The sequence below is a fragment of the Lepidochelys olivacea genome, assembly GCF_965140295.1.
Source record: "Lepidochelys olivacea isolate rLepOli2 genome assembly, chromosome: 15".
Taxonomy (NCBI): domain Eukaryota; kingdom Metazoa; phylum Chordata; order Testudines; family Cheloniidae; genus Lepidochelys; species Lepidochelys olivacea.
The window spans coordinates 4,494,899-4,520,756 of NC_140425.1; the positions used below are offsets into that span (position 1 = coordinate 4,494,899).

Sequence of the window (25,858 nt, forward strand, 5' to 3'; positions counted from 1 at the left end):
AACCAGAACGATGCTGGTGAGCGAAAGCCTCAGCAAGATAGCCTGCCAGAAGCAAGGCAAGTGTCCCACGCCAGCGCTGCCATCACCCCAGTCCTAACCCCAGTTGTTCCCGGCCTGGGTCCCTGCAGCTATCCCAATGCGCTGCACTTCTGACCTGCAGCTCACCAGTATTCCAGTTCAGCTCTCGCCTGAGCCATAGAATCCCTGCCCCTCCTGATCCTGGGCACAGCAAGAGCTCCCCCCATGCATTTTGTTCCCTACCTTCAGCATTCCTGCTGTTCCAGTCTTAGGAACATAGGACCTAGGGCTTGAAGGGACCTCTTGGGTCATTGTTTCCAGCCTCTGCTATCACAGGCAGCTCCATCACATCATCCCATTCATAAACTTCCCGAGCTCGATCCCAGACTAATTTGGTTGTTTGCCCACCTGCTCCTAGGGGTAGGCTGATCCAGAACCACCCTCCTCTGATGGGTAGAAACATTTTTCTCATTTCCAGCCTCAGTTTACCCATGGCCAGTTTATCCTCATTTGTTCTTTTGCCAGCATTGTCCTTTAGCTCCAATAGTTCTTCCCCCTTCTTGGTATTTACCTCCCAGTGCATTCATAGAGAGCAATCAGAGCCCTTTGCAGCCTCTCCTAAGACGGGCCCTCCGTCCCCTGGGCAGCCTAGCAGCCCATCTCTGCACCTGTTGCAGTTTGAATCCAACTTTCTTGACCACAGGTGACCAGCCTGGTACACAGTATTCACATCTACCAGTGTGATCTATGCCATCATGTGCCAGCAATGCCCCTCTGCCATGCGCGTTGGCCAAACCGGACAGTCCCTACGCAAAAGAATAAAAGGACACAAATCTGACATCAGGAATCGTAACATTCAAAAACCGGCAGGAGAGGCCTCTCTGGCCACTCAGTAAAAGATTTAAGGGTGGCAATTTTGCAACAGAAAAGCTTCAAAAACAGACTGCAACGAGAACCTGCTGAGTTTGAATTAGTATGCAAACGAGATCCCATTAACTCGGGTTTGAATAGAGACTGGGAGTGGCTGGGTCGTTGACTTATGCTCTAATAAATTGGTTAGTCTCTAAGGTGCCACAAGTCCTCCTTTTCTTTTGACTCTATATATTGACTCTATTTCCCCATGTTAGGTATCCTCACACCTTCCTGTCAACTGTCGAAATGGGCCATCGTGATTATCCCGACAAAAGTTTTTTTCTCCTGCTGATAATAGCTCATCTTAACTAATTAGCCTCTCACAGTTTGTATGGCAACTTCCACCTTCGCTGTATGTATATCTATATCTTCTTACTGTGTGTTCCATTCTAGGTGTCCGATGAAGTGAGCTGTGGCCCACGAGAGCTCATGCTCGGATAAATTGGTTAGTCTCTGAGGTGCCACGAGTCCCCCTGTTCTTTTGGAGTATTCCAGAGGGGAGCTCGCCCATGCCCAGCTCGGCACCAGTTCCTGCTGTGCTCATTGCTGTTTTTGCACTCCCACCCAGTTCTGCAATCTCCCTGGTAGTCTAGTGCTGGCCACTGACACAGCATCTCCGTCCTGACCTGCGCTGCCTTGGGCTCTCCCAGTGTTGCAGCCCCCTCCCAGCTCTGCAGCGATCTTTCTGTTCCACCCCCTAGCTCTAGCAATGACCAGCAGCCCTCCTAGAGCAGCAAAAGCCAGCTGAGCAAACCGTGATGATCACTAAGCCACACATCGCCCCGTTGATGTCTGTGGGACTGCTCGCAGTATAAGGTCAAAAAGAACAGGAGGACGTGTGGCACCTTAGAGACTAACCAATTTACTTGAGCATGAGCTTTCGTGGGCTACAGCCCACTTCATCGGACGCATAGAATGGAACATATAGTGAGAAAAGAGTGTAACAGGATCAGGGTCCTAGCTCATCTCATGCAAAAGGCGTATGGTGTATGGGAAAAGAGCAGGGTTGGAAACAGCAGCTTGCCCAGTGTGATTGCCCTGGAAATTCTCCCCCCTCAGCTGAAGAGGGAGGCATGTGAAGCTGCAGGATGCGAGATCGTCACCAAACAGGAGAGTGAGAAAGAACAGGGAGTTTAAAAAAGCAGCATGGTCTAGTGGGTAAGGCATTACCCTGGGCTCCAGTCCCAGTTCTGCCCCTGCCCTGCCTGTCCCCTCACCCCACCTGTCCCGCTACACAAACACACGCTGTAGACAGTCATCCTTCCGAGGCAGGGACCATGCATCTTGCTGGGTGTTTGTACAGCGCTGGGCACAAAAGCACTTGTCTGTCCTACTTGGATACAGCTAAATAGCAATCAGAGCAAGTGAGAGCTGGGGAAAGAGGGAGGGATTTTCAGGGCACTGCTGAAGTCACCACAGTGGAACGCAGAGGAGCTGGGGCTGCTATGCCAAGCTGTCTGTGCCCAGCCGCGGCTGCCACCTGGTACGAGCTTCCTTCCTCTCGGTGACACTGCGCTTTCGCTTCCCTAGTGCTGGGAACTGATCAGAGCTGGCTTGTGGTAGCGTTCTGATCTGCAGAGACGGTGCAGCCCACAGCTACAGATGGACAGGTAGGAACGCCCAGCACCTGGTTGATCCAGCCAGGAGAAACATGACTAATGTCTCTTGTCACCTTCGTGCCTGTGAGAGGGGCTGGAGTGACAGCCCTGCAAGACCAAAACCTGTGGAGCCCCAGAGTGGGTAGCAGCAGGGCAAGCTTCCCAGCAGGATGGCTTGACAGTGACCCAGAGAGACCCCCCTCTAGGGGTGGGAGGGGAGCTCTCCCTCCGGGAGCCGTTCAAGCTTCAGCTTCTCCGCTGGCACTGCCAACAGGGGGCCAGTGAATGGCAGCGGTGCTGATGTTTTTGTGGGAGGGAGCCGTGTGCCCCTGGGCTGGCCTGACACCCAGCTCTCCCGTTGCACAGAACCCACACACAGTTGTCAGCTCATTTTCAGAGAGTGGTGACCTAGGCAAGCTAGAGGCAAAAGTCTCTGAGTCCTGCACCCAGCTGCCATGAACCAGGGCTTGGGGCTTTTTTACTTCCATTGTGATGGTAACTAGTGACTAAGTGACCTGGCCCTGAGTGTTCACTTCTTGGGGACATTTGAGACTCCAGGGGTTCACTTTGGGATGTCCTTCCCATGGGATGCAGGCCCCACTTTTCCCTGGAGCAGGAGCAGAAAGTGTTCTATATCTTCATCCAGGCTTCCATGCAAATAGAGGAAACCCACATCTCTTCCCCGGGGCAGTAATAGCTAGAGTGCTGGTGGGGATTCAGGTTAGTGTCTTTCACTTCCTTTGCAACTAAGGAAGCTGTGTGGAGTGCCATTGCCTTACCCCGGTTTCCTGGGGTCAGACGTTTACGGCTGGCCATTCTCTGCATTCAGCACTGGGCAACCTTAACTCTGCCTCAGTGAGGATTCTGGACAGCTAATGATTAGTTACCCTCTGTGCAGACATAATGGAAAATACAAGCCCTGCTCCCAGAGAGTTTACAACACACAACAAAATGTGTAGTCCTGATTGTTCAGTCTCGTTTTGCATGGTCACATAATAAAATATAACCTCGGGTAGTCTTTTCTCTCACACAGCAAATAATGAATAAGGCAGGATTCTGTGTGCCATACAGAGATATGAATGTTACAGAGGGGTGTCTAAGGCTATAAGGGAAAAAGGTACACTCTTGTATTGTTTGAATAGTAGGCTATGATCATGCCTGTATTGTGATGATGTATATCCACAAGGGGGCAGAATTAAGGTTACCCAGGCAGCCTTAGCAGGGCTATTTTGTGAGTGCTTAGCTGTGCAGCTGTAATGTCCTATTAATATAGGTTTCAGAGTAGCAGCTGTGTTAGTCTGTATTCGCAAAAAGAAAAGGAGTACTTGTGGCACCTTAGAGACTAACCAATTTATTTGAGCATAAGCTTTCGTGAGCTACAGCTCACTTTGTCGGATGCATTCTGAGCTGTAGCTCACAAAGGCTTATGCTCAAATAAATTGGTTAGTCTCTAAGGTGCCACTAGTACTCCTTTTCTATTAATATAGGTTTCTTTAAAAAGTTGTTTGGGTTCAGGAGCAGATCCACAGCTGGTGTAAATCAACCTAACTCCATGGATTGCAGTGGGACTATGCCAGTTTACATCGCCTGAGGATCTGGCCTTGGTCTCAGTGGTTTCCCCTCGACTTTGAACTGGTTCTGCTCTGTACCAGTCTCTAAATCTTCATATAAGCAGGGGCAAACTAACAGACAGACCCACACTGTGAGCCTAGTCCCCATTTAATTCCACCTTCTCTCATTTGAGAGAGATCCACTGCAAGGAGCGACTCCACCTTAAACCAAGCCAGGACTCTGTAATCTCCCCTAAGCTCTTATTTATCAATGGCAATGGCAGCTGGTGGCTCTTTCCAGACACCCCCACCCGTTCGCAGACTGTGAGGTCATTGACAGGGGAGGTGCCATTCTGCCCCTTACAGAAGGGGATTAAGGCCCTGTTATAAAGCCACCCGATCTGCCGTCCACCAGGCCCTTTTAAGCCAGAGCTGGGGCGAACATCAAGCAGGCTTTCCTCCCCCGGTGCTGCGCTTGCCATCTCTGGAGTGACACACACTGGACCGTGGCCTTGGTCACCGCCATGAAGATCAAGCTGGCAGCTGGGTGAGTGAGCTGACAGCATGAGGGCTGGAGGAGTAGGGTGGGGCAGGGAGAAAGGTGGAGAGCCACACCTGTGCTTCACAAGCTGGCTCCCGCTCCCGTGAAAGTTTGGCCAGCAGCCAGAGCAGGCTCAGACCCTCCGCCCCACTGGAATTTGCCCTGCCTGGGTCTGAGTGGAATGAACAGGAGACTTTCCACGACTGCAGAGCAATGGGAGCTGGTCCTCTCCGCTCTGGGCCCATGTTTCTCTTGTTTAGTGCAAGACTGGGGGCATGGGGCTGGGTCAGGGCTCCATGCTTCCTGGCTGCTGTCCCTTGGCTGGCTGCCACCCGTGACACTGGGGCGTGGGGGGATGGGAATGGCTGTATTGATGTTGTCCTTTGGCTGCTTTTCCTTGTAGCCCAGCTCAGAGGCCAAGCCAGCAGAGCGGGCTTCAGTGATGCCACAATGCCGGGGACAGTTGTTTTTAGTCCCACCCTGGCTGGGCTTTGTCTCATAGCACCCATAGCCCAGCAGTGGTGAGGGGCACAAGGCCGTTTGGCAGACAGACAAACAGCGCCAGAGGAGAGTCTGTGGCAGAGTGCACAGCCCCTTTCCCATCAGCCCGGGAGTACTCCAGCTTTCCAGGCCTGGGGAGCCAACAGGTCATAGCTCTGGGTGAGGGGCCCTGGGCCCTGAGCCAGTCAAGAGGGTCATAGGAAGTCTCTCCTGGACTCTAATCCCAGCACGGCATCCTGACCTGCCGGGAGTTAAGCTGGGATAAGGCTGAGAGCTCCCTGGGCTGATGTTAACCTCTTAGGCATTGTGATACCTATGCTTAGATGCTGCCACCAAAGCATTCATTTAGCCAGCACTGTGGAAAATGCCAGGGACCTAAGGGTTAACGCTTGGCTTGGTACTTTAGGGGTTTAGCATTAGGCAGGAGTGCGCTATTTATATACTTGCATGTGTGCCAGTTAGGGGCTCTTAGCCACCCCTTTGCTATGCCTGCAGAGCTCGTCTTAACACAAAAAGAAAAGGAGGACTTGTGGCACCTTAGAGACTAACCAATTTATTTGAGCATGAGCTTTCGTGAGCTACATCCGATGAAGTGAGCTGTAGCTCACGAAAGCTCATGCTCAATAAATTGGTTAGTCTCTAAGGTGCCACAAGTCCTCCTTTTCTTTTTGCGAATACAGACTAACACGGCTGTTACTCTGAAACCTCTTAACACAGTAACACGGGCACGAGTCCCATGTGCCAGGGGCTGCAACTGCAAGCATTGTACATTTCAGCTTGCATATTGCAGCTACCACATGTATGCACTTGTGGATTTCTGCAGAGATAGGTGTACTGAGTGAAATGGTTAATACCACTCAGCATGGGCCTAATTTTGCTCCCACTGGTCAACTATCCAAAGTCAGTCTCACCTATTGATTACAGATTTTCACTTTGTCAAAACCAGACTGCTTTAGGGCATCTCCATTTGGGCATCCAGAAACTGAGGCACCCAAAGTTAGGTCTGGTTGGAAAATGTTTTTTTCTACCTTTGGAAAATTTTGATTTTTCACAAAAAATTCAGTTACTGAAATATTTCAAATCAGAAATGGTGCCTCATGGGAGCTGTAGTTTGGCTGTGGCGTGCTCCCAATCTTCTGTATAGGATGAGCTCCCTGGTCAAACTACATTTCCCATGATGCACCAGTCTCCCCTCTTGGTCAGGAGAGGCAGTTGTATCATGGGGCGGGGGGGGGGGTTCCCTGGCCATGGTGCATTATGGGAGATATAGTCCAGCTGGGGAGCCTGGCCCATAAAGGAGAATGGGAACGTGAGGCAAATGAACTACAATTCCCTTGACACACTGAAGCAGCATTTCCAAACTGAAATATTTTGGTTTTAGGGCATTTGGCTTTTTGATGAAAATCAGAATTTTCATGGAAATCAAACCCTTTTTGTGGAAAATTTTTAATCAAAAACTCCAATTTTCTATTGAAAAGTAGTTTTCAACCATCCCATCCCCAAAAATCACTAGTCACTGTGAAAATTTTGACCGGTATTTTTAACATTAGAAAATTGAAATAAATTGGTTATGGTGTATCTGTTTACTGTATGGAATCAGGATTGCTTGACTGCATGTCATAGCCCGTACACTGTTTATTTTCAACAAGATTCTCTTGTGGTAGCTCAAGCAACAGGGCCCCTTGGTGTAGGAGGATGTGCTGTGTGTATGGATTTGCTAAGTCATTTAATAGCTGCCATGGTGCACGGGAGTTTCTGCTGTCCATGAAACAGGTACACTGAGTGGCTTGTTATAATTGGTCAACATGGGGACCATGAAGGGTAAATATTTTACCAGCACCCCCTCCCTTCTATTGACAGGTACGATCATATTTACAGTATCCTTGCCCTGATGGAATGTAGGATCTAAAAGGGAAGGGCAGGAGAAGCCCCACCCTGGCGTTTCTAGGGTTGCCAACCCTCCCGGTTTCACCGGGAGTCTCCCAGAATCATGCTCTATCTCCTGAAGTCTACTGAAGCCAAACCAGGAGATTTTAGGCTGCTAAAAGTCTGGCGGTGCAGCAGGACTTAGCCAGTCTCCCTGCCTGCCCTGGCCCCATGCTGGTCCCGGAAGCAGACAGCAGGTCCCTGCGGCCCCTGGGGTGGGGACAGGGGGTCTCTGCACACTGCCTACGCCCTGAGCGCCGACCCTGCAGCTCCCATTGGCCGGGAACAGCAGTTAATGGGAGCTGCGGGGGCGGTGCTTGAAGGCGGGGCAGCACCCGGAGCCCCCTGCCCCCACCCCAGAAGCCACAGGGGCCTGCTGGCCGCTTCCAGGAGTGGTGTGCGGAGGGGGCAGCGTGCAGAGCCCCCCCCCAGCCCCGCTTATCTCGGGCAGCTCCCGGTCGACAGTGCAGTGGGGCTAAGGCAGGCTCCACCACGCAGCTCCCATTGGCCGCAGTTCCCAGCCAATGGGAGCTGCGGAGTCAGTGCTCGGGGTATGGGCAGCGCCCGGAGACCCCCTGCCCCCACCCCAGGGGCCGCAGGGACATTCCAGCTGCTTCTGGGACCGGTGCAGGGCCAGGGCAGGCAGGCAGCCTGGCTTAGCCCCACTGTGCTGCTGCCCAGGAGCCACACAAGGTCAGAGCCACCTGGCCGGAGCCCGCACCCCTCACCCCCACCTGCACCCCTCCCACACCCCAGCCCTGAGCCCCCTCCAGCACCCAAACTGCCTCCCAGAGCCTGCACCCTGCACCCCAACCCCCTGCCCCAGGCTTAGCCTGGAACCCCCTCCCACACTCTGAACCCCTAAGTCCCAGCCTAGAGCTTGCACCCCCAGTTGGAGCCCTCCCCCTCAGCCCCTGCCCGGCCCAGTGAAAGTGGGTGAGGGTGCGGGAGAGTGAGCAACGGAGGGAGAGGAGATGGAGTGTGCAGGGCAGGGCCGCAGAGAAGGGGAAGGATAGGGGCAGGGCTTCGGGGCAGGGGCAGGGCAAGAGTGTTGGGTTATGTGATTGGACAGGAGGCAGCCCTAGGAGTTTCATAGAATCATAGAGTATCAGGGTTGGAAGGGACCTCAGGAGGTCATCTAGTCAAACCCCCTGCTCAAAGCAGGACCAATCCCCAACTAAATCATCCCAGCCAGGGCTATGTCAAGCCTCACCTTAAAAACCTCCAAGGAAGGAGATTCCACCACCTCCCTAGGTAACGCATTCCAGTGTTTCACCATCCTCCTAGTGAAAAAGTGTTTCCTAATATCCAAACTAAACCTCCCCCACTGCAACTTGAGACCATTGCTCCTTGTTCTGTCGTCTGCTACCACTGAGAACAGTCTAGATCCATCCTCTTTGGAACCCCTTTTCAGGTAGTTGAAAGCAGCTATCAAATCCCTCCTCATTTTTCTCTTCTGCAGACTAAACAATCCCAGTTCCCTCAGCCTCTCCTCATAAGTCATGTGTCCCAGCCCCCTAATCATTTTTGTTGCCCTCCGCTGGACTCTTTCCAATTCAGAATCATAGCACTGGAAGGGATCTTAAAAAGTCATCTAGTCCAGTCCTCTGCCTCATGGCAGGACTAAGCATTATCTAGACCATCCCTGACAGGTGTTTGTCTAACCTGCTTTTATGATGGAGATTCCACAACCTCCCTGAGCAATTTATTCCAGTGCTTAACCACCCTGAGAGTTGGGAAGTTTTTCCTAATGTCCAACCTAAACCGCCCTTGCTGCAATTTAAACCCATTGCTTCTTGTCCTATCCTCAGAGGTTAAGGAGAACAACTTTTCTCCCTCCTCCTTGTAACAACCTTTTACACACTTGAAAACTGTTCTCATGTCCTCTCTCGGTCTTCTCTTCTCCAGACTAAACAAACAATTTTTTTAATCTTTCCTCTTAGGTCAGGTTTTCTAGACCTTTAATCATTTTTGTTGCTCTTCTCTGGACCTTTTCCAGTTTGTCCACATCTTTCCTGAAATGTGGCACCCAGAACTGGACATAATACTCCAGTTGTGGCCTAACCAGCCGCAGAGTAGAGCGGAAGAGTTACTTCTCATGTCTTGCGTAAAACACTCCTGCTAATACATCCCCAGAAGGATGTTTGCTTTTTTTGCAACAGCATTACACTATTGACACACATTTAGCTTGTGGTCCACTCTGACCCCCAGATCCCTTTCTCCAGTATTCCTTCCTAGGCAGTCATTTCACATTTTGTATGTGTGGAACTGATTGTTCCTTCCTAAGTGGAGTACTTTGCATTTGCCCTTATTGAATTTCATCCTATTTACTTCAGACCATTTCTTGAGTTTGTCCAGATCATTTTGAATTTTAATCCTATCGTCCAAAGTACTTGCAACCCCTCCCAGCTTGGTATCGTCCACAAACTTTATAAGTGTGCGCTCTATGCCATTATCTAAATCATTGATGAAGATATTGAACAGAACCGGACCCAGAACTGACCCCTGCGGGACCCCAATCCTTATGTCCTTCCAGCATGACTGTGAACCACTGATAACTACTCCCTGGGAACAGTTTTCTAACCAGTTTTGCACCCAACTTATATTAGCTCCATCTAGGTTGCATTTCCCTAGTTTGAGAATATCATATGAGACAGTATCAAAAGCTTTACTAAAGTCAAGATATACCATGTCTACCTTTTCCCCACAATCCACAAGGCTTGTTACCCTGTCAAAGAAAGGTATCAGATTGCTTTGACACAATTTGTTCTTGACAAATCCATGCTGACTGTGACTGTATCACTTTATTATCTTCTAGGTGTTTGCAAATTGGTTGCTTAATTATTTGCTCCATTATCTTTTCGGGTACAGAAGTTAAGCTGGTCTGTAATTCTCCGGGTTGTCCTTATTTCCCTTTTTACAGATTGGCACTATAATTGCCCTTTTCCAGTCTTCTGGAAATTTTTATAGGACTCTGTTTTGATTTTTGGATCATTGACGATCTCCTGGTTAAGTCAGGGTGCTCTCTTGCCAGACTTCCTATCCTTCCTATGCAGTGGGATAGTTTGCTCTTGTGCCCTTAATAATGTCTCTTTGAAAAACTGACAACTGTCTTCAATTGTTTTTCCCCTTAAATTTGCTTCCCATGGGGACCTGAAGACATCCTGGTGGATTAGTGAGTGGTTGGCAGGATAGCCAGCAGAGAGGTGCAGTGTTTGACTGGTAGGGCAGCTGGTGGAAAGGCACAGTGATCAGCTGGTGAAGAAGAACAGAGCGTGGATCAGCCGGCAGGGCCGCTGGGATGGAGGTGGGGCAAGCAGGTGGCTGTCAAAGAGGAGCTGTAAGCAAGTGCCTGGGCAGTGGAGCGAGTAATGTGCTTTCTAACCCCCCCACCCCCACCTCCACCTCGGGGTCTGAACTGACCAAGGGCAACAACTATGAGTGGGGTGCAGAGAAGGGACTGGCATGTTAAAGGGACTTTTGGTTGCTGGAGTTAAGAACCTGACAGAAAAGGACACTGCCCAACTTACTTGGGGGTGGGTCTTTTACTCATGGTTTATGTTTATGAACCACATTTGCAGTGTTTCCCCAAATTAATGCCACGTTACTTCCCTCCTTTTATTAAAAGTTTCTTTTCTGCACTCAGACTCTGTGCTTGCAAGAGGGGAAGTATTGCCTCTTACAGGCGCCCAGGGGGTGGTGTGTAATTGTCCCAGGTCACTGGGTGGGGGCTCGAGCTGGTTTTGTGTTGCATTGTTGAAGAGAAACCCCTAGATATTGAACCCGGCCCTTGTTGCTGCCAGTTCCAACGAGCACCAGGGTTACACATGCAAGCTTGGAGACTTCCTGCTGAAGTGCGTAACAATCAGCTGCACTGATCCTCTCTGTAGAGCAAAGGCATCACCCTCCCTGAACTGAACTCCCCAGGTCCAACCTTCTGCTGGCATCAGTCCAACGCAGTCAATAGAGTTGGGCTAGCCAGGAACTTGGCCCCAAAACACCTGGCCCAGTGTAACCTGGGCTGGATCCCTGAGCTCTTAGCTTGTTCCAAACCCTGGAAGGGACATCCCCAGGACATCAGAACTGCCTTCTTCCCACCCCGGCCTCTGCAGCTCAGAGCCTCATGCCCCTCGCTCCTGCCTCTCTCCCCCTTACCAGGAGGCTGGAGACTGACAAAGGGGAGACCGTGGAGAGGTGAGGGAGAGTTCCAAACTCCGATCTGGGACCAGGACAGCAGGGTCTCAGGTGGGTCTGGAGGGACGTTGGTGGAGCTGCAGGTCAGCTCAGGGAGCAGTGGCGGGGCTGGAAGTGCGGAAGGTGTTGCAGGGCAGGGTAGAGGCATTGGAGGGGGAGGAGGGATTGGGCCGTAGCACAGGACTGGGGAGCACCGGCAGAGTTACGTGGGAGAGGCCTCGCATCCGCTGACTGGCTCTCAGGGCCAGTAAGATTCCAGCACTAAATCCACCCTCCCAATCCCCAACCACAGCCATCCCCACTAAAGAGCCAGGGCCTGAATTCGCCCCCGCAGCCTGGCACCCACTGGTACTGTACACAGCTCATGGTGCTCTGAAGGGGAAACCCATGTGAGAGATGCCAGGGCCATGCAGGGCAAGGGCAGGCAAGGAGAGTGGCACACAAGAGGTTTGGGAAGGCAGGGACCATCCCTGCTGCTGCTGCTGCGCACTGCAGCTTTGGAACAGAGCCAGGGATGCCCTGGCAGCATGCCGTTGTGTGCTCTCAGCTCTCGGCTCACTGGCCTGAGCAGCCAGCATGGAGTTAGTCAGTCGGAGGAGCAAGAAGCAGATGGAAGCCCATCAGGAGTGTTCCTAACCATGTGTGCACACGCCCACACGCTCTGAGCACACACACAGAGAATGGACACAAGGGTCTCACACAGAGACACGTCCCCTCACTGAACTGCTACACCCATAAATTCAGTGCCTGGCATGTGCACAGTCGGGTGTGATCCCAGATGGGGGCACACTGGTGGTGGTGAAAGCTCCCTCATCTGGGTAACTTCAAACTGAGTAGGACAGAGCACTGGAGAACACCCCGGAGGGCTCACACCTGCCCTGCTCCCTCCCCCAAGAGACAAAATCCACGGGACCGCACTTTGCCATCTCTAATTCCTGTGACCAGTCACGTCAGTGTCTGCATCAGAATGCTGCTTCTGCCGAAGTAAGCGGCCTGCTCCCCGACATCACCTCTCCCCAACATCCACCGCAGGCGCAGGGCTTGTGTCGGTGCAGCTAGGGAGACACAGTGTCTGTGTAGACACTGCCTTGCTCTCATTCTTGGCGGTTTCATGCGCCCTAGCCCCGGGCTCACAGCTGAAGCTGCCGGTAGGCTCCCTGCTTGGCTCACAGCTTTCCCAGATGCCAGCCGTCCTGGAGCCCTCACTGGGGCTGGCTCTTCCCAGCCCCGGAGGTGTGGGATGGAAAGCTCAGAGAGCCACTGGGGTAGGGGCTCTGCATCCTTCCCTCTCTCCCTGGGGAATTGCAATACAATGAGACCACATGGCAGTGAGGGGGTCCTGGTCCCCTTTCCTGCCCCCCCCCCACCAAGCTGGCAGCCCTGCCCCGTGGTGGAGGCGGCTCCTAGCCTCTCTGCAAGGCTCCCAAGAAGCAATCCAGCAGCTTTACTCCACAGGGAGCAGGATCAGCCTTGCGGACATTTTGGCCCAGCCTCAAGATCCTGAGCTCTAATTAATACGACTGAGCACAGGGCTTAATTGAACACATGTCTGGGAAAGCTCTCTCACCCCACCGGGGGCTGGGCTCTTCATTATCAACCGCGCCTGGCCGCACTGACTGGGCCTGGGCACCGTGCCCGCCTGCTGCTGGGCGCTAGCCAGAGGGGAACAGCTAGCACAACCCGGCCCCGCATGGGCTTCCCCTTCCCCCAGGACTCCTGGCCCACAGCCCCAACGTTTGGCCCAGGGGAAGGAGCAGGAGAGGGAGGGAGACAGGCCAACACACATGCCCTGTCTCTCGGGTGTTCAGCCTGAAAAGCAGAACAGATTGCTGTGGGTGGAAGGAGATCAGTGGATATTTGGGAAGTGGGGATGGGAGGGAGCCTGGCTCCTAGGGCAGAATGGACATGCTCTGGCTGTCATATAATGGATTGGTCCCTTCTCACCTGCAGGACTCAGAATGCCTCACCCAAGGAGAGAGGGGAAGATTTATTATCCTCGGTGCGCAGAGCCCAGAGGCTCCCTAGCAAGAGCTGTACACAACAGGTTAGGGGCTCAGGTCTCCTGACCACCAGCCCCATGCTGGGAGCCCTAGAACAAGGATGCCCCTCTAGGAACTCTGCCCCTCGAGCATTCCCTGGGGAGCTGCTTGCTTTCCCCCTCTATTCGTACTGCAGTCTCTCTCAGGCTCACTCCCACTAGATCCCTAGCCTCAGGTACAGGCAAACCCACCAGCCAGTGCAGCTTCCCCCAAAGCCCCTCCTCACCTGGCTTGTCTCCATCAGCCAGAGGGGCATACCGATGTTCTCTGCTGGCCTGGGATGCCCAGCACCCACTGCAGGAGCTGGTGGGACCCTCACTGAGTTCAGGGGGGATCATTTGTATCCTGTGCTATGAGATGGAATCCCCTGCAGCCTGAGTCTGCTGCCAGCCTTGATGTAACAAGGGCATCAATGGGCACACAGGATCTGGGTCAGGGATCCTCTTTCTGAGGGTCTGACAGAGAGAGGGGCTCTCTGCTGGTCTGACCATGGGGCATGCTCCATTAGCTAATACTCTGAATGCAGGAGTGGTCACCTTTAGATTCTGGGCTGGATTTCTGCACTCTCTTGGAAGGGATTCTGGCATCACCCCTGGAAAGGTACGATGCTCTGGGAAACAACATCACTAATTTCACCTCCGCTCCCCTCTCCCTCTCTTGGAGCAGTGGTTACCGAAGGTGTGGCTTAGCTTTCTGGGCACTACCTTCCAACAACTAAACGTGCTTTCTGCTTCACTTCTCTTGTCTCTGCTTCAGGGTTCCTGCCCTCCCGGTTAAGAATCTGAATGGAACTGGACCAGTCCATCCTGCCCTGGCAGGTAAGAGCAGCTGGAATTCCCCCAGCTCTGTGCAGCTGTCCACTCCTGGGTATAACACTGCCCAGTGAGATGGTACTTACTTATCATGGTGAGTGTGGATGGATGGATGGATGGATGGATGGATGGATGGGTATGCTGGATGGATGGATGGATGGGTATGCCGGATGGCTGGCTGGTTGGGTATGCTGGATGGATGGATGGATGGATGGATGGATGGATGGATGGATGGATGGATGGATGGATGGTACAACCTATCCATCTCACTTCAAAGTGAAGGGACAATTTCAGCATTTGAGGTCAGTCTCACAGACTGCAGGAGATCCTGTTCCATGCTGGGATTGTTGCCGCTCAGTGGGGAGGTAATCGCCCAGCCCCCTAAGTGTCTGCACTTGGCCTTACTGTTACCCTTATCATCACTCTGTGACACAGGTATGACAGGCATTTTGATGTGTGCTGCTGGGCTGCCTGTATGCCTGACCCGGGCCCCGAAGCCCATCCTGCACCCTCCGCCCGTGAACAAGGGCGACATCAAGCCGGTGCCCGGGATCAATGGCATCTGCAGGAAAACCAAGAAGAAGCACCTCAAAAAGAGTAAGAGACAGCACCCTCTCTCCAGCCCACAGAGCCACAAGCCCTGGCCTCCATCCTGGCAATCCCAGTGCTGGGATCTAGCTGGGAGCATAATGACATGGAGAGGCCGGATAGCCATGCCAAGGCACAGTACAGCCTGGAGCAGATCACCTCCACCACTGAGTCTCTCCTGACGCCAAGCCCCGCTGATATCCCAGTCCTGGGCTTCTTTGCCAAACTGGGCTCTTTAAACTAGCAGAGAAAGGTGGAACTAGAACCTATGGCTGGAAGGTCAAGCCAAACAAATTCAGATTAGACACGAATATGTGACAGTGAGGGTGAGTAACCACTGGAACCAACTACCAAGGGAAGTGGTGGATTCTCCAGCTTGTGAGATCTACAACTCAAGACTGGGGCAGGTGCTTCAGCCAATCAAAGGCTATTGGGCTGAATCCAGGGGTAATGGCCTGTGAGCTGCCGGGGGTCAGACGAGATGATCTCATGATCCTGTCTGGTCTTGAGCTCTGTGAACCTAAGACTGTTCTTACCTGCAAGCTGCTGCAACGGGGCTGTGGATTCGGTTAGCCCAGCAGAGCTCAGGGCGCCCGTGCTAGGTGCACAGATATAATGTCCTGGCCCAGAGAGCTTCCAATCTAAATAGACAAGACAGACAGGCGGTGGGAGGAGGGAGGGATTCTTTTTAGGGCCCTACCAAATTCACAGTCCATTTTGATCAATTTCACAGCCAGAGCAAGAAGGTCCATGGCTGCTGGAGCCTGGTCGGAGCCCCTGGTGCCCCCAGCCCTCTCCCCCTTCCAATAGCTAGATTTCACAGGGGGGGTCTGATTTCACAGCCCTTGCTGTTGAGGCCCAGACTCACTGCTTCTGTAATTCCGTGCCAGGGCAGTGGCCTAGGCTCCACCAGTTCTAGTCTCCCTAATGCGTGGGAGTCATGAGAGATTCGCCCGTCGGTTTACATCAGCGCAGAATGCGCCAGGTGCCTCCTGAAAGGGCAGGGCGAGGCGGAGCAGCGAGCGGTCGAGCCCATCGTCCCGTCGCCTCCCTGAGACGCACGGCCTCGGTTGCTGCTCCCCATCGTCTCACCGAGAGACTGCTCCGGCCCAGCTGCAGCTTATAGAGGGCAGGCCACCAATCCCATGTGACCGGGCGCCCACTCACACGCCCCGAGGGCCAGACGCTGAGGGTATTGCTCAGACGCCTGCAGGCTGCACTCCCCCTCCCCACACACAATCCCAAACTCATGGGGCGCAGTGACAGGCCAGCCCCTCGCCAGTGGTGAGCAAGCTTGGGGTGAGGAGGCCAGGTCCCGCAGGGAGACACGCAGCAACGTAGTTTGCCCTGCTTTAGCCCCTTGGATGCCGTGTCTGAGGTGAAGCGGGAGGGAGCCACGTGCTTCAGGGGACGCGGTGTGACCCACTCCTCACCCAGCTCTCGCTGTTCCGAAAACCACAGCAGCCTCCGTCCCCGGGGACCCGAGCCAGAGAGTGGAGCTCTGCACCATCCTGACTGGAGAATTTCATCCTGATTCTGCCTCTGAGCTGGGCCCCTAAGCCCTGAGCGGGGGGACTCCTGTCCTAGGGGGCAGCGGGATTCCCTCTTCATGCTCCCTCCTCCTGTGGCTTCCAGGAATGGACCCCCCCCACCCCCACCCAGCTGATGAAAGGCTCTCCCACCCGCTCCAGCCAAGCCAGTTTCTGGGTCCGTCCGGTCCTCCTCCCCCCCCGACCCTGATGTGGCTCTTAGCTGTGGAGCAAGGGGCCGCGTGCCCCAGCTGAGTGGGTGGCCCTGGGGCACTGTGGGCCATGAGGGTGCAATCTGACCCTCTGCTTCTCTGCTGGGGCAGGCAAGAACCCCGAGGATGTGGTGCGCCGGTACATCCAGAAGGTGAAGAGCCCGCCGGACGAGGTGAGCCCCTATGCATGGTTCTCACAGTAGCCCTGCCCTGGGGGCGGATGGGACCGGACAGTACCCAGGGCTGGGGCGCGGCATGGATGACTAGCCCCATGTGAGTGGCAGCCCCGCAGTGGCCTGTGAATACACTGTGAACTCTTGGGGACACAGTGACATACAACATACTAAACTGGGAGGAGTGGTAGATACGCTGGAGGGGAGGGATAGGATACAGAAGGACCTAGACAAATTGGAGGATTGGGCCAAAAGAAATCTGATGAGGTTCAATAAGGATAAGTGCAGGATCCTGCACTTAGGATGGAAGAACCCAATGCACAGCTACAGACTAGGGACCGAATGGCTAGGCAGCAGTTCTGCGGAAAAGGACCTAGGGGTGACAGTGGACGAGAAGCTGGATATGAGTCAGCAGTGTGCCCTTGTTGCCAAGAAGGCCAATGGCATTTTGGGATGTATAAGTAGGGGCATAGCGAGCAGATCGAGGGACGTGATCGTTCCCCTCTATTCGACATTGGTGAGGCCTCATCTGGAGTACTGTGTCCAGTTTTGGGCCCCACACTTCAAGAAGGATGTGGAAAAATTGGAGAGAGTCCAGCGAAGGGCAACAAAAATGATTAGGGGACTGGAACACATGAGTTATGAGGAGAGGCTGAGGGAGCTGGGATTGTTTAGCCTGCAGAAGAGAAGAATGAGGGGGGATCTGATAGCTGCTTTCAACTACCTGAAAGGGGGTTCCAAAGAGGATGGCTCTAGACTGTTCTCAGTGGTAGCAGATGACAGAACGAGGAGTAATGGTCTCAAGTTGCAGTGGGGGAGGTTTAGATTGGATATTAGGAAAAACTTTTTCACTAAGAGGGTGGTGAAACACTGGAATGCGTTACCTAGGGAGGTGGTAGAATCTCCTTCCTTAGAGGTTTTTAAGGTCAGGCTTGACAAAGCCCTGGCTGGGATGATTTAACTGGGAATTGGTCCTGCTTCGAGCAGGGGGTTGGACTAGATGACCTTCTGGGGTCCCTTCCAACCCTGATATTCTATGATTCTATGATTCTAACACACCTGGTATAAAACTCCAGCAGCAGGGACCCCAGCAGCTCCTCCGCCCACAGACACACACCTCACCTCTGCCACCCCCTTAACTCTGCCCCCCCTCAGGACACCAGCCAGGCAGCACCCCTTTCCCAAAAGACCCCCTGGAGAACCCCCCGATTCCCCCAGGCCCTCCCGTCTCCACACCCCCCAGGCCCTCCCGTCTCCACACTCCCCCAGTTTCCAGCTCCTTTGGCCCCAGGTTTCAACCACTTGCTGCTTCTGCACCAGTTCTGCAGTGACACTGAAGCCACTGAAGCGGACGGGACAAAGGGGTTCACTGCCCCATGCAGCTGGCCCCGGCCCTGGTGCAGTCCACGCCCGCTAAGGCTGAGACAGGCCAGTCCTCCATGAGAGCTGCCGGCCAGGGAGCAGGGCGGAGAGAGGCCAGTGGGAAGAGTGAAGGGCAGAGGCTGGGGGTGGAGGGAGAGAGGCCAACGGGAGTGAGCGGGGGGAGCGGAGGGGCCAAGAGGACAGCGGGGGTAGGGGGGGTCGGGCCAGAAGGGCGAAGGGGGCAGTGGAGGTGGGGGGGTGCGGCAGAGGGGGTGAGGAGACAGTGGGGTGCAGGGGTAGGGCCAAGGAGGCAGTGGGGGCAGAGGGGTCGGGGCAGAGGGATGAAGGGGGGCAGGGCAGTGGGGGCAGGGACAGGGCAAAGGAGCTGTGGGGGCAGGGGTGGGGCCAAGGGGCAGTGGGGACGGGGGGTTGGGGCAGTGGGGGCAGGGACAGGGCAAAGGGTCCAAGGGGCCAGTGGGGGCAGGGGTGGGGCCGAGGAGGCAGTTTGGGGAAGGGGGGTCGGGGCAGTGGGGGCAGAAGAATGGAGTGGGTGAGGAGCAGGGCAGGATGGTGGGGCAGGCAGATGTCGGGGCAGCCAGGCTGGGTGGCAGAGCAGGTGCCATGGGAAGGATGTGTACCCAAAGGCTACAAAGGCGCCAGAGACCCAACCCTGCCGCCTGGCCCCTTGGGCAGGGGGGTGCTGGTGGAACCAGCTGCTGGGCTCTGGGGGCCGGGGGGCGGGGGGTTGGTGCGGGGGCAGCTCAGCTCTGTTAACACCCCGCTCCCCGGCAGGACTGCACCATCTGCATGGAGAGGCTGGTGGCCTCGTCCGGCTACGAGGGCCTCCTCAGCCACAGGGGCGCCAAGCCGGAGCTGGTGGGCAAGCTGGGCAAGTGCGGGCACATGTACCACCTCCTCTGCCTGGTGGCCATGTACAACAACGGCAACAAGGTGAGAGCTGGGGCAGGGTGGGGACCTGCTGCCTCAGCCAGGGAGAGGTCCCTCCAGCAGAACCCCCTGGCAGGCAGCTGAGAGCCCCCTGTGCCCTCCCCTCCCTGATCACTTGACCCATCCCACGGCCCCGCAGGGGCCTCACAGCCAGCTCTGGGCCGTCAGCAGAGGCTCGGTCAGTTCCAGCCTTGGTGCCCCTCCAGGGCCTTCGGCACGCTTACCCCGGAGCTGGGTTTGGCTGACACCCAGCCAGCACCATGGAGCCGAACAGCCCTGCCTGCGGGAAGGATAGTGCCCTGCGAAGGGAGACTCCCCCATTACCTGTCAAAACCCGGCTGCAGAAGGGCCCTGGAAGCTGCTCCCCCGCCAGCAGCCTGTTTGCAGCCTGTGCCCTGGAGCAGGATGCTCTGCCTGGCTGACTGACCCTCCTCACCCTGTGCCTCTGCCCCCAAGGATGGCAGCCTGCAGTGCCCCACCTGCAAGGCCATCTATGGGGAGAAGACCGGGACCCAGCCCCCAGGGAAGATGGAGTTCCACATCATCCCACACTCACTGCCAGGCTACACGGACTCCAGAACCATCCGCATCGTCTACGACATCCCCACGGGCATCCAGGTGAGCCGCCCAGGGACAGAGAAATCTCCGGGGGAAGCCAGTGCCTCCGTGGCCAGAAGAGTTGGAGTGTGCTCCCTCCCCCTCAGGAGATCCCCCACGTGGCTGAGCATGCCACATCCTCCTACCACTCCACCTGGCCCTGGGGGCAACTGATGGAGAGACTGGGGCCTCCTCTGCAGAGGCAGCCCAGGGTGTGACACCCCTTGGATTTGGTGGTGGGTCTATGCCAGGCCCATCTCCTATTCCTGGGTGGTGCGGTCGCTGGCCTCCCAGTAGCTGTGCCACGCCTTACCAGGCGGGATCTCGCTCAGACCCCTGCTGCCTGCAGGTTGGGCCCCATTGTCGGCCGACATGTCTCACTCTCAGCCCCCTCCAGCCGGGGCCCCCTGAGCAATGCAGGGGGCGTGGGCAGGCGTGCTGCCCTCTTTGGTCGAGCAGGGGGGTGACGCATTTCAGGCACAGCTGCTGGCTGCAGGATTTCCCCAGCGCCTGCTTTGTTCCCTGCCAGGGCCCAGAGCACCCGAACCCCGGGAAGAAGTTCACGGCCCGAGGCTTCCCCCGGCACTGCTACCTACCGGACAATGAGAAAGGCAGGAAGGTGAGTGACCTGCTCCCCACACCCCCTGGAGCCTCTCCTGCGCTAGAGAGATGTCCGGAGGAGAGCCAAGCCCTCGATAGCAATCAGGGAGCAGGCAGGCAGGCCTCTCCCCTCTCAGTACATGCTGGCAGACTCCGGAGAGGATCTCAGCCCCAGAGCAGGGCGCTGTAGGCCAGCTGGGGCATGCCATGGCCAGGCAGGGTGTTTGACCTCCCTCTTGCCCCTTAGGTTCTGAAGCTCCTGATTGTGGCATGGGACCGCCGGCTCATCTTCACCATCGGCACATCCAGCACGACAGGAGAGGGCGACACTGTGGTGTGGAACGAGATCCATCACAAGACAGAGTTTGGTTCCAACCTCACTGGCCACGGCTACCCCGACCCCAACTACCTGGACAATGTCCTGGCTGAGCTGATGGCCCAGGGGGTCTCGGAAGCCAACCTGAAGGACTGAGGAGGAGCTCCCACTCTCTGCTAGCGTGCTTCTCGGCAGCCAAACCCCGCCTGCGTCCGTGTGCGTTTGTGTGTGTCTCCGTGAGTCCGTCCTCCACCACCCCCATGTCCGGGAACCACCCGCCTTCCCAGAGCTCTCACTCTGCTTCCGCTGCCTTGACCTTCAGTAACCTTCAGACTGCAATGCTGGACTTGGCTGGGCGGCCAGGGCACGTCACCCACCAGGCGGAGGGGCTCTCCCGGGAACCAATACTGTGCGCGGCCCTCAGACCAGCCAGCGGGCAAGCAGCAGGCCAGCAGGAGCTGTGTGAGTGACCAAGCAATGCAAAGCTGGGCTGATTCTTTTTTATACTCTTGGGAGCTGTGATATTTTCCCTGTTAGAGACCCCAGCCCACGCCTGACTGTACACACCCACGTCCCCTCCATAAAGCTCGCTCTCGCTGGAAATCCTGTACAATATCTACTAGAACACACGCACATAGCCAAAGGGGCAACTTCTGGCCAACTCTCCCACAGCTCCACCGCCACCACGTGTCCTGTCCGGTCTGGGCCAGCATCGTCCGGGTGAGCCACCTCCCCCCACAGCCACGGGGCACATTTTGTTGCTCCTCATTGCCACCACTTGGAAAGGGAGGGGAAAGGGCCCAGGCTGGGGAAAGGGAACAGGCAGTGCACAGGAGAGAACTGCTCCCACAGCTGGGCAGGGATGGAAAATGAGGTGGCTCTTACTCCACTGACTTGGCAGGGGTTTTGCCCCTCCTGCGCTCCCAGCCCTGCATGCACTATCCCTGTCCCAGAATGAGGGCTCCAAGCCTGGCAGGGTGCAGGGATCAACCAGCAGGGTGACGGTAACGCTTAGCACGCTGCACTGCAGAGACACCAGCTAGCTAAGACCCGAGCCGGACGCCCCTTTTTGGCAGCCTCGCAGAAGTGGTTTATTTCCCCTTAAAGAAGAGGGGTGAAGCAGTCAACACCCAATCAGCAGCAAACAGACCTCTTGCCCGTGAGCCGCCACTGCCCTGATTGGTCCCTTCAGGCGGCACCAGCCAGGATTCAAAGGGCCACTTACGATTTTAAAAGCCACATGTGCAAACAGTGCACGGCTGATACCCGTGTGCCAGTGGAGATTGGCACACCTGCCTAACTGCATGCACGTGCCCGTTGCATGCGTGGCTTTAAAACCCCGGGCCTGGTTCTGGCTCGGGGGTTTGTTCCCCGTGTATGTAGCACCCCTTTAGCTGGAAAATAAACCTGCTCTTCCGGTTGGTGTCCCCCTGCTTGGCAAGTGCCTGCTCGTGCTGGAAAGGGTGTCCCGGTCACGGCCCCTTTCCCTGTGCACCTGCAGCCTCTCCGCCTGAAGCCGTTGGGTGGGCTTGCCCAAGGGCACTAGCTCCTTGCTGGCGGGAGCTGCTTTGGGGCGTATGATCCACACGAACGGTGAGCAGGGCTAGCTGCTCAGGAACCTCGTGGGGCAACCTTGGCTGGGTCACGCCCCCTTCTGTGCTGCCTGGTGGGGCCTCCGCTTTGCCCCGGGCTTTGGGCCTCCCAGGAGCTGGTTGAGCTCTGCGTAATGTGGGACTTAGCAGCAGCGGGAGATCACACCTTGCTGGGCTGCGCCCCTGTAGGGCATGGGAACGGTGTTGCCTAGACAGGCCCCTTAAACTCCCTGTTCCCTGCAGAGTGGCAAACAGATGCGGGTAGAAGAGGCAGGGGTCCCCCAGGCTCCCCACACGTGCCATGGAAGCAGCACGGCGCACACAGCGAGGCTGTCCCAATGGGCTGGAGTGCCCCCCTCAGCACACAAGGCAGCCCAAGGATCTCAGCCCAAGGGCCGATGGCATTGCAGCGGAGGGCTGGGGGGGGTGTCCTGTTCCTTTGGCAGGTGGGGACTGGCTGGCTGGGTGTGAGACATGAGGGAGAGGAGGCGAGAGGCTGAGTGGAGGAGGGAGTAGCCTTGGTGGGAGGAGGCAGAAAGCTGGGGAGGAGGAGGAAGGCTGGTGGGGGAGGAAGGCTGGTGGCGGGGAGGAAGGCTGGAGGCAGGGGAGGAGGAAGGCTGGTGTGGGGGGAAGGCTGGTGGCGGGGAGGAAGCCTGGAGGCAGGGGAGGAGGAAGGCTGGAGGCAGGGGGGAAGGCTGGAGGTGGGGGGAGGAGGAAGGCTGGTGGCAGGGGAGGAGGAAGGCTGGAGGCAGGGGGGGAAGGCTGGAGGTGGGGGGAGGAGGAAGGCTGGAGGCGGGGGGGGGAGGAAGGCTGGTGGCAGGGGAGGAGGAAGGCTGGAGGCGGGGGGGAAGGCTGGAGTTGGGGGGAGGAGGAAGGCTGGAGGCTGGGGGGGGAGGAAGGCTGGTGGCAGGGGAGGAGGAAGGCTGGTGTGAGGGAGGAAGGCTGGAGGGGTGGGGGAGGAAGGTTGTGGGGTGTAAGGGAGCAGTGAGGAGAGGGAGAAGGCTCTGAGTCTGGCAAGCTGGTGCCCATGGCCAAGGACTGGGTGCAGGCAGAGCCCCTCTGCTTCCTTGCTGTTGAGGAGCCGTTGGCCAGTGTGGCTGGTCCTGCCTCTCGCTGTCTGTCCTCCCACTGCCAGGCCCAGAGATCTGCAGAGAGGAGAGGGGCTCCAGACCCCAGTGTCTAGACAGGGCCCAGAGGGCACTGGAGGCTCCGGTGTTCTCTGCTGTCATGCTTTGGCACACCCGCGTATGCTGAGCACACTCTTCCGTGGGGGCTGGCACCTCCCCAGGGCAGGGGACAACAAACCATCCTCTCCCACAGGCCCAGCTGAGGGCACGCCGGGGTGAGCAGCTAGGGTCCCTACGGACATGCAGACCCTGCCCCCAATGCCCACATGCAGGCAGGAACCCCAGCACCCCCCCTTGCAGACACCCGCCCCCCCAATGCCCACACGTGGGCAGGAACCCCAGCACCCCCCCCTTGCAGACACATTCCCCCCAGTGCCCACACACAGGCAGGAACCCCAGCACCCCCCCTTGCAGACACATGCCCCCCAGTGCCCACACGTGGGCAGGAACCCCAGCACCCTCCCTTGCAGACACCCGCCGCCCAGTGCCCACACACACAGGCAGGCGCCCCAGCACCCACCCCGCATAAACCCTCTCCCCAAGACCCCACATGACTTGGGCTCCTGTACAAATAACTAACAGCCACGGGACACGGCCAGCTCCCATCTCTCAGCACCCAGCCTCCCAGTCTCTGGTGCTCTTGCAGCAGGAGTCCCTGCTCTCGCCCGCCCTCTCAGTGGCCGTTGTGCCCGTCACCCTGGGGTACGACACCCAGGCCAACCATCCCTTGCCACAGCCACAGGCTGCCCTGGTGCTGCTTGTCATCCGCGCATGGTTCGAAGTGCCCTGATGGCTCGTCCTGCCCCCTCAGCAGAAAGCCCGAGGCAGCCAGCGGGTACCTGGCAGTGCCGGCCGCAGGGAAGGGCCCCGCCGGCCCCCTGCAGCAATCAGCTCGTGCCCTCTGCTGAGCAGAGCGGGAGCCGTGCCTGGCAGTGGCATGTTCACCTTTCAGATGTACCAGGGCTCAACCGTGAAGCATCCGTCACCCAGCGGGACATTGGCGGGGTGTTTGAGCCGGCACCCTCCTCTGCTCAGGCAGGGCCCCGGGGGCAGGGCACTGAATAGCTCCTGCCCCATAGTGTCCCCTTTACTCCTGCAGCACAAAATCACACAGCCAGCCCACACTCAGGAGTCAGCCAGGCCAGAGAGCAGCTCTCACCCCACCATGAGAAATCTGGGCAGGGGTCTGTCCAGGGACCTGAGAGCAGCAAAATAGACACACACTGCATGCATGCAGCCTGCACGCCCCTCTGCCACACATCCTGCTCCCCCACACACCATGCACATTGGACACCCACTGTAGACACACGCACTGCACGCACACCCGCTCCCTCTCACGCACACACAGCACATGCAAACGTGCCTCTGACACACACACATCCTCAGTGTACACACCTTGCACACACACACACACACCTAGCTCCCAGGCCATTAGGAAATTCCCTTCCCCCACCACCAAGGAGCGCATTTTCCATGTCCCTGCCCCAATGTGCCTGGCCCCAAAGAGCCTGCCCCATTGTCAGGCCTGGTGTCTGAGATATGGCCAACCTGTAACAGCATCAGCCCTGCAGCAGCTGCAGCTCCTCTGAGGCTGGTGTGGTACATGGGGCACTTCTCTGGTGCCCGCAGGCCTGTCACCAGCCCTGGCATAAGGAGAGGACTGGGTCACTCATCCAGGGAGCAGGCCAGCAGCCAGGGCAGGACCAAGGGGGCCTGAGGGGTGAGGCCCCCTTCCTGTGATTAAGTGAGGGGGAGGGGGTATAACAGGTTAGACCTCGCTTCTGGGATGCCACTTGATGTACTGGGGTTTCACTGAGCCCCTCCTGTTCCACCAGCCTGGATTCCCTCTCCCTGTTTTGCTGAATTAGTCTCTGGCATTTTGCAGCACACACAGGTAGGGCCACACCCAGCTGCAGCCAAAGACTGAAGTCAGCTCTGTGAGAGGACACCCCCAGCACTCACATGCACATACCCTTTAGGGAATAAACCCAAAGTAATACTGACTTGCGCTGTATAGAAAGATCTGCACAGTGCAAGCTCTTAAAAATTCACCCTCTTCCTCAATGTGAAGAGAGATATGCATGACTTCTTGCCCCCCACCCCATTAGAAATTGCACAAACTGGGTTTAATAATAAATGAAACAAATATATTAACTATAAAAGGCAGATTTTAAGTGGTTAAAGAGATAGCAAACAGAACAGAGCAGATTTCTAACCAAATAAAACAAAACACTCAAACTAAGCTTGATTTACTAAAGAAATTGGCTACAAATAGTAATTTGTCACCCTAAATATTGTCACAGGTAGATTACAGAGATTCTTGCAAGCCACTGTAGTGGCCTGCTGCTTGAAACTTCAGGTATTATTACTCACAGGCTAGACAACCTTTGAGCCTGGGCTCAATTCTTCTCCCCTCAGTTCAGTTCTTCTTTTCAGGTGTTAACCAGTGTCTCTTTGGGTGGGGAGGCAGAGGAGAACCACGATGATGTCACTCCCCTGCCTTATATAGCTCTCCTGTATGGGGGGAACCCTTTGTCTCCCAGCAGAAGAACACTGGCATTCCAAGGGGTGGGTGACTCAGACCCGTGTCTCTGCAGGGCTTTGGCAGCCATTACTCGCAGGCTGCCTGGAGCGTTCGCAGGCTGCCTGGAGCGTCCACAGGCGGACTAAACTCTTTCACAGTCCATTGTCTTTGCTAATGGGCCATCAGCCCTATCTGGCTT

At 56.1% G+C, this 25,858-nt stretch overlaps 1 protein-coding gene across 1 annotated transcript in view; it reads left to right on the forward strand.

Moving 5' to 3' along the window:
- The window catches only part of DTX1 (deltex E3 ubiquitin ligase 1), a 103,782-nt gene extending 81,939 nt beyond the window's left edge, over positions 1-21,843 (forward strand). The window contains exons 5-11 of the mRNA XM_084648797.1: positions 14,036-14,097; positions 14,527-14,688; positions 16,532-16,593; positions 18,748-18,906; positions 19,360-19,521; positions 20,030-20,119; positions 20,348-21,843. Of these exons, the coding sequence (XP_084504923.1) occupies positions 14,036-14,097; positions 14,527-14,688; positions 16,532-16,593; positions 18,748-18,906; positions 19,360-19,521; positions 20,030-20,119; positions 20,348-20,572 (922 nt within the window). The 3' untranslated portion in view covers positions 20,573-21,843. The remainder of the gene's footprint in view (positions 1-14,035; positions 14,098-14,526; positions 14,689-16,531; positions 16,594-18,747; positions 18,907-19,359; positions 19,522-20,029; positions 20,120-20,347) is intronic.
- Positions 21,844-25,858: the final 4,015 nt, after the last annotated feature.